Source organism: Hippocampus comes, unplaced genomic scaffold, assembly GCF_001891065.2.
Source record: "Hippocampus comes isolate QL1 unplaced genomic scaffold, H_comes_QL1_v1.1 scaffold5, whole genome shotgun sequence".
Taxonomy (NCBI): Eukaryota; Metazoa; Chordata; class Actinopteri; order Syngnathiformes; family Syngnathidae; genus Hippocampus; species Hippocampus comes.
In genome coordinates, this window is record NW_017805701.1 from 1 (window position 1) to 8,392 (window position 8,392).

The 8,392-nt window shown below is 41.8% G+C and overlaps 2 protein-coding genes across 2 annotated transcripts in view; one reads left to right on the plus strand and one right to left on the minus strand.

Annotated features, from left to right (window-relative positions):
* Positions 1-2,002: 2,002 nt before the first annotated feature.
* Positions 2,003-5,493, plus strand: LOC109523544 (coiled-coil domain-containing protein 85C-B-like). Its single transcript, XM_019882758.1, has 4 exons — positions 2,003-2,235; positions 2,394-2,483; positions 2,578-2,676; positions 3,916-5,493. Exons 1-4 carry the CDS (start codon positions 2,224-2,226, stop codon positions 4,003-4,005), a joined length of 291 nt encoding a protein of 96 aa, XP_019738317.1. The 5' UTR covers positions 2,003-2,223; the 3' UTR covers positions 4,006-5,493.
* Positions 5,494-7,838: 2,345 nt separating this feature from the next.
* Positions 7,839-8,392, minus strand: part of ccnk (cyclin K) — a 4,115-nt gene continuing 3,561 nt past the window's right edge. The window contains exon 12 of the mRNA XM_019882650.1: positions 7,839-8,390. Within this exon, the coding sequence (XP_019738209.1) occupies positions 8,091-8,390 (300 nt within the window). The 3' untranslated portion in view covers positions 7,839-8,090. The remainder of the gene's footprint in view (positions 8,391-8,392) is intronic.

Sequence of the window (8,392 nt, forward strand, 5' to 3'; positions counted from 1 at the left end):
ATACTATGTCGTTTTTTTCTCGCTAAAAACGGCTTTCTGAACATGTTCGTTTTTTTCGGCTAAAAATGCCTTGTGATACATGGTCGTTTTTTTCGGCTAAAAACGCCTTACTATACTATGTCGTTTTTTTTTCAAGCTCAAAACGCCTTACTATACTATGTCGTTTTTTTCGGCTAAAAACGCCTTACGATACTATGTCGTTTTTTTCGGGCGAAAAACGCCTTACTATACATGGTCGTTTTTTTTCGGGCTAAAAACGCCTTACTATACATGGTCGTTTTTTTTCGGGCTAAAAACGCCTTACTATACATGGTCGTTTTTTTTCGGGCTAAAAACGCCTTACTATACATGGTCGTTTTTTTTCGGGCTAAAAACGCCTTACTATACATGGTCGTTTTTTTTCGGGCTAAAAACGCCTTACTATACTATGTCGTTTTTTTCGGCTAAAAACGCCTTACTATACGATGTTGTTTTTTTCTGCTAAAAACGGCTTCCTATACATAGTCGTTTTTTTCGGGATTAAAACGCCTTACTATATACTATGTTGTTATTTTCGGGCGAAAAACCTCTTACTATACATGGTCGTTTTTTTTCGGGCTAAAAACGCCTTACTATACATGGTCGTTTTTTTCGGCAAAAAACACCTTTCTATACATGGTTGTTTTTTTCGGTCATTTTTTTAGGCTAAAAACATCTTACTATACTATGACGTTTTTTTCTGGCTAAAAACGCCTTACTATACGATGTCGTTTTTTTCGGGATAAAAACGCCTTACTATACTATGTCTTTTTTTTTGGCTAATAACGCCTTACCATACATGGTCGTTTTTTTCGGTCATTTTTTTAGGCTAAAAACATCTTACTATACTATGACGTTTTTTTCTGGCTAAAAACGCCTTACTATACGATGTCGTTTTTTTCGGGATAAAAACACCTTACTATACCTGGTCGTTTTTTCCGGCTAAAAACGCCTTACTATACTATGTCGTTTTTTTCGGGCGAAAAACCTCTTACTATACATGGTCGTTTTTTTCGGGCTCAAAACGCCTTCCTAAACTATGTCGTTTTTTTCGGCTAAAAACACCTTACTATACATGGTCGTTTTTTTCGGTCATTTTTTTACGCTAAAAACGCCTTGCTATACTATGACGTTTTTTTCGGGCTCAAAACGCCTTGCTATGTTGTTTTTTTCAGGCTAAAAACGTATACTATGTCGTTTTTTTTCGGCTAAATACGCCTTACGATACATGGTCGTTTTTTTCGGCTAAAAACGCCTTGCTATGTTGTTTTTTTCGGGATAAAAACGCCTTACTGTACTATGTCGTTATTTTTCGGATAAAAATGCCTTACTATACATGGTCGTTTTTTTCGGCTAAAAACACCTTTCTATACATGGTTGTTTTTTTCGGTCATTTTTTTTTAGGCTAAAAACGTCTGACTATACTATGTCGTTATTTTTGGGCTCAAAACGCCTTACTATACATGGTCGTTTTTTTCGGCTAAATACGCCTTACTATAAATGGTTGTTTTTTGGGCAAAAATGCCTTGCTATACATGGTGGGGTTTTTTCGGTTAATAATGGTTTACTATATATATCGTCGTATTTTTGGGGCTAAAAACGCCTTCCTAAACATGGTTGTTTTTTTGGAGCTAAAAACCCCTTCCTATACTTGGTAGTTTTTTTTCAGCTAAAAACACCTACTATATATACACAGGGTCGTTTTTTTCGGCTTCATCTACATAGACTTAGTATACAAGGCTTACTAAATATGGTCTTTTTTTTTTAATGCCTTCCTATCCATGAACTTTTTAATTACTCTGCAAAATACTATTCATGGTGTTTTTGTTGTAGAAACACATTACTATGTATGGTCTTTTTTCATGCCTCACACAACATAGTTCTCTTAATAAAATAATCAAACACTATATATATAAAACACCTCACTCACCTGGTCCTTTTTGCCCCCTTTTCAACACTTTTTTTTTTCCTGGAAATGCTTAAATTTGGTTCTGCTCTGGCTGTTTTTCTTTGTCTTCTGCGGCTGCGGGTTCAAACCGAATGCACTTCTTTTGATGGACTCATTTGTATTTATGTATTCGCATTGACCAACCTCAAACACCGTGTGCTCAGTGTCATCCAGGTGATTTGCGAGCCCTGCGGAAAGGGACGACCCTGTACCACTCAGAGTCGCAGCTGTCCTCCCTGCCTCAACGCCAGGATGCCATGCACAATGTGGTCAGATCTCACACACACACACACACACACACACACACACACACACACACACACACACACACACACCCAGCAGACTGGTGACAAAAGTGAGATGTGATTGGTTCAAGCCATCGCTGACCGCCATGTACGCTCATGCTAAAGTCGGCTTTCACGTCCAGGTTTCGGGCCGCCTCCCTACCAGCGAATCGTCTCCGGCCACGGGATACTTATGCGTGCAGAAGCCCGAGGCCGTGGTGCATGCCATGAAGGTGAGCGAAGGGGCGGCGTGGTGTCCGTCGCTCTTGAGTTTTGTTTGGCCGCTCTACAAACTGGGCCCCCCCCCCCCCCCCCCCCCCCCTGCAGGTTCTGGAGGTCCACGAGAACTTGGACAAGCAAGTTCCCGAAGATTACGAGGATGACCTCAGTGAGAAAGAGAAGGCCATCGTCAGGGAGATGTGCAACGTACGTAAGATGTTACAACATTTCTGAAACGTCCACATATTACAATATAGAATACATCCTGATTTAAAAAGCACTTTCACAACAGCTACAGCTGTAACAAAGCGCTTAACAAAACAGTTCACATAATGTAAAATAATGAACACAACACATCACATAAAACACGGACGCTTTCAAGCAATTTGAGATGAAAGAGGAGAGAATCAAAGTGTGTTGGTATAATATTGGTACAGAGTTGTATTTTTCCAGAATAAACATTTGCACTTTTGAGAAAAACCAACTATCCTTGCAACGAAGCATCAACTTCTCAATTATAAAAAACAAAATTCCAATTTGAGAATAGCGTAAGCACGGCAACATCTCTCTCTCTCTCACACAGACACACACACACACACAGAGGCCCTTGTTGTTTTGTTCTTGCTAACTGTGTTCTAAGTATTGCATTTGCTATTCTGGGCTGCAATGAAAAAAGTTTGGCAAAAACAAAGAAGAGGCACTGTCTCCCATGGTCACTTTTTTATTCACCAAATCAGGTCATTCCACTAATGAGAAGACGGCGGCTTTCTCGCTCTCTTTTTCACTCCCTCTCAGCATTGACAACAACACTTCCGTTTTTTATGAGTTGAAAGCAGCGGTGGGCAAGTCCAGTCATTCCGGTCCTGGAGGGCCCGCTATCCTTCACGGTTTCCCATCTCTCCCTGTCGCAACACACCTGATTCAAGTGATGGGCTCATCAGCAAGCTCTGCGGAAGCCTGATCTTGAACGCAATCATTTGAATCGGATGTGTCGCAACAGGGAGAGATGGCGGGACGTCGGCCCTCCAGGACTGGAATTGCTCACCCCTGCTTTACACCCATAAAAATCACATTTCAACAAATGGGTAACACAAACATATTGTACAGTGACACAACAAACTCAGGGAGCAGTCGTGACCAAATATGTACGCACATAAAATGAGGCAAAAGACCAATTAACATGCGTTAAAAAGCAGGATTCCACACGATATGACATTCAATCCAATTTTTTTTTCATCTACCATCCATCCATTGCGCTTAACTTCACAAGGGTAGGAGCATCTATGAAATGTGAGCGGCCATTTTGTTGGAAATAGTTATAGTGGTTTATTATGTCCCTCGAGCTATGTTGTGCGCTTGAATTGTAGGAAAACGTTTTTCAGGGGTTTTTTTGGGTCCAAATTACGCTCTGACAAAAAGTCCCGCACTTGTTTGCCGCTTGTGCAGGTGGTGTGGAGGAAGCTTGGCGATGCAGCCGGCTCGAAGCTTTCCATCCGCCAGCACCTGTCAGGCAACCAGTTCAAGGGGCCGCTGTAGCGCTTCCCCGCCAGCAGGGGGGGGCGGCTGTGCGCGACGTCCACCACCCTGGAACCAACTGGAATACCCATCACACCGCCAGTACCTGGATAAGCTAGCGCGCGCTAGTTTTGACCTTTGCCACGATGTTGACTATTTTTGGGGGGCCGGGAGACGGAAGGTGCCAACGCGACGTGGTTTCAAGCACAGTTGCCGCTAAGGGTGGCCGAAATCTTCATTATTTTTGGAAATGAGCACTCCCCCCTCTCACTCCTGTCCTGGGTATCGCGTTCCGAGTACAATGAGGTTTGAGCGTATCGGGTTTCTTGCTAGCGTTCACGCAATACAAAACATTACGATAAGTCATATGATACGATTTAAGTGTAGCCTAACGCTGAAGTGTTATTTCTTATCGTTGTTCACGAATCATTCACAAAGCGGTGCCCCCCCTCTCCTCCCGTCACTAGTGAGTAAAAAAAAATCTAAATGGTTGTTCGTGTTAAGTCGTGTGGATGCACTGTGACTTAGCACATTTTGGGCTCATTCACGTCTCCAGATTGTGTATATTCTGTATTAAAAAAAAACAAAACAAAAAAAATAGGAACATTTCATTGTTTCCATTTTACTTTGGTTTTTGGTTTCACCAATACATATTAAGGCCATGCTCAAATGGAAAAAAATATATAATAATGCGTGGATAAAGTTGGAAAATTCCAAAAAAAGAATAGTGCGGTGAAATTGTATATTTTTAGCATCAAGAAAATCGGAGCATTCCAAGAATGAAGTTGGCTCTAACAACTATTGCCCCAAAATATTACAATTATCTCTTTCTAAAAATAACTTTTTGGGGAAAACAAATCATCTTGGGGGAGGGAGAATACGAGTTTCTTTTCTTCAGCTTAATAAAAGAGAAAAGCAAATCAAAGTTGAACAGTACATCAGTAAAATTTGGTAATTATAATTTTAGCTATAATGGGAACCCCTCCCACGTGTAATTTAGAATCCACCAAAGTCACAACCATTTTTTAAACATTCCCCCTTATAACTATCCTGTAGTTATTCTAGAAAGAAAATCAAATCGAGCGTTCTGACTTTATTCTCGTAGTACCCCCCCCCCTCCTTTTTGAGCGTTGCGCTAATAACGTAGGTGCGATTTTTAGTGCTGCCATGTGATCAGACTTTTAAAGGGCGGAGGCGACGTTTGGTTGCATTGTGAATAATCTTTCTTTATCCGGTGTCGATGAGTTCTCTCGAGGGATATCAAGCCGATTTTAATTTTTTTTTTTTTTTCTTCTTGGAGTTTTGAAACAATGAAACGAGCCTGTTTGGATGCTGTGTGCATGCTCGACAATCACTCTCTCAGGTCGGCGTCGCGTGGAAGCGGAAAGCGTCTCGCTTTGCAACAAGACGGTAGACACCGTGCATGTTTTTCCACAACTTTTTACGGTTCGGACAACGTGCAGTCTTGACCTGTTAGCCGTACCCCAACCCTCCTTTAAAAAAAAAAAAAAGTATTACTCCTACAAAAAAAAAAAAAAAAAAAAAAAAAAAAAAAAAAAAGAACTTCCTGATGTCAGAAGCAAGAGCGCGCGACGGTAACTGTGACGATTACGTTTTCACTTAAAGAATCAAACATGTCCTCTGTGTATTAGGGCCACACTGAACAACAAAACCATTTGCAAACTTTTTTTTTACATTGTACTTGAGGGGGAACTTCGAGAAAGGTTTTCTAGAATTCAAACAAACAACAAAAATTATATTTTCCGAGAATTTTTCCCACCTGAGAAAGTTGTAAAACAATTTTGTTTTTTCAGGCCTCAGGTGAATGGGATTTTAAAAAATTATTTAGCAAAAAAGCTATGTTTTATCAAGAAATCTGTCTGTCTGTTTTTTCTTCAGCGATATTTAGATGACAAAAATGCTTAAAAAAAAAGACCTGTTTAATCTTCTCCTTGTCTTCATCATACCATTGGTACTAAACTGTAACTGCATTTTTTTTCCTCCCTTCCTTCCTTCCTTCAGTGTGGCCTTAATATTAATTTGAAATCCACTAACTCCCAGTAAAAAGTGTCCTTTCTTTTCTATTCGAGGAAACGACTGGAAGCCATGATTCTCTTGTAAGAAAATTGTATATAGACATTTGGACTTGTACACGTTTGACATTCCCGCCCGTCGTGGCTCGCATGACTGTAACGTCTTCCCGTCCATCTCAACGCACCTGAGGAGACCGCAGCCGGCGGTCCGGGTCACGTTTAGAATCAGGAGAGAAAAATAAAACACGAGTTGACTCAACGGCGCTTCCGCTTGCTTCATTTTTGCACCGACACTGCCCCCCTGTGGCACCACTGGGAAAGTACATTTACATCAGGACGTCATTTTTGGGACAGAATTGTGCTGGTCAAAGTACTTTTAATGCAAATTACTTATTTTTACTATGGAACTTATTTTGGTTCAGAAGAACCTACTTTTACTTTATTACATTAAACTCGCCTGATTTAAGTGTAAGTCTCAAAAACGTAGATTACTTCTGTCATTTTCTGACTGTACACTAGGTGGCAGTGTTGCTACAAAATAAAATACTGCTAAGATGGAAAAGGAAGGAAATTGAATTGTACCAACTGGTGTTCGACTGTTAATAGCCGGGAAAGAAAATACAGTAGTGTTTGGCGACAGTCTGGCCTTGTTATTTTACCTCTCGCCACCACGACTTCTTTCGTCTGACCTTGTACAATTTCAATGCTCAGCATTTGCCTTCTTCGGAGATGTTTGCGCACACCTGACGTGTCCAGAGGTTGATTTGACAGGCGGCGTGTGCGGAAAGCTCAGCGACACCAAAAACTGCACAATGTCTGTGTACACAAATATAGGTATACACCGATACACACACAACTAACATCATTTCACATGTCAAATAGTTTTGACTCTCAACTCATTGGCATTTCCTTGAGCGTAGCTCCAACAGAATGATCAGATGTCAGTAAAATGTAGGAGACTGGACTGTCTCAGAAGTGTTTATTTATGCCTTTGATGTGTATTCACAAACGAGGAAATCACAAAATAAATTCTGTAGGGGGGCTATAGAATTTATTTTGTGATTTCCTGGCTTGATTTTCTCTTTTGATGCATTATTTTCAATTTTCGTAGTTTCATTGAAGGAATCGTTAATTTACGTTTTTCGGAGGCGGTCATGAACGCATCTCGAGTGGAACGGAAGAAAAGGCACGGAGACGGACAAATATATACATTACCTGTATTTGTTGAGACTGTGAAAAGCATTAATAAAGTGGGCGTTTTAGAAAAAAAACACCACAGCTCTCCTTTTTTCGGAGCTGCAACAAAAACTTATTTAATAATAAAGCAGCGACAGGTCACTGAACCAACAGCAAGTTATAACATTGGAAGCATGTCTCCAGCAAGGAGCCATCTTGAGGTCGACATATTACCATAATGACCATACAACACAAAGCGCACCGGATTTTAAGGCGCTGTGAGCTTTTAAGAAAATGGAAGACTTTTCGGTGCGCCTTTTAGTGCAGAAAATACGGTACTTAACACTGATAAAAAAATATATATATATTTTTTGCAAGTAAGCTTATCTAGATGATTTGTCATAGTAATATTTAAGAATGAAGGGTCAGGTTCAGCAACAAGTGGATTTTTTTTCCTGGAAACGTCATAACTATAAGTTGTAATGCATGGCAAAAATCTGTCTTATGCAGGCTTTTAGAGGTCAAACTTTATCGACAACAAATCCAAATCTCTCAAAAACCTGATGTGCTAGGAAAACTGTTCCTACCAACAAACGGCAGCAACAGTTCACTCACGACACAATAACGGAAGCAAACTGAACAAAAAACAACAAAAAAAGCCATTTATTTTTTTCCCGAGTGCCAATTTGACACAAATCCAAAGGTGAGAAGGGGAAGCAGAAAGGCGCCTTTAAGGCACATGACGGTGGAAACGTTCACCTGTTCCGCAAAAACCCTGACGAGACGACAAGACTACTTACTACACACCGTGGAAGTGAACCCACCAAACCAAAGTACGACTCCGGCAAGAAGAAAATAATACGACTCACTTTCAGGGTCTATTCAGTGACGCTCATCTCATCTCATCCAGCCGCCGCGATTCATGGGCATGCCAGGGGGCGGGGGCAGGGGAACCTGCGACTGACCTTGCGGCACGGGTGGAGGTGGGTACCCGGCAGGGGGGAGGCCGATGGGCGGGGGCACGTGCGTCGGCGGCATGTGCGGCGGCGGAGGGAAGCTGGTGTAGCCCGGCGGCGGGTAGTTGGGAGGCATGGCCGGCGGCGGGTAGCCTGTGGGCGGAGGATGGGCCGGTGGCGGGGCGGTGGGCGGCGGGTACACGTGATAGGGCGGCATTGGGGGGGCGTAGGTGGGCGGCATGG

Coding starts and splice junctions, on each gene's coding strand:
- LOC109523544 (XM_019882758.1), top strand. Junction 2,484..2,577: donor CCGTGGTGCATGCCATGAAG/GTGAGCGAAGGG, acceptor CCCCCCCTGCAG/GTTCTGGAGGTCCACGAGAA. Junction 2,677..3,915: donor TCGTCAGGGAGATGTGCAAC/GTACGTAAGATG, acceptor CCGCTTGTGCAG/GTGGTGTGGAGGAAGCTTGG.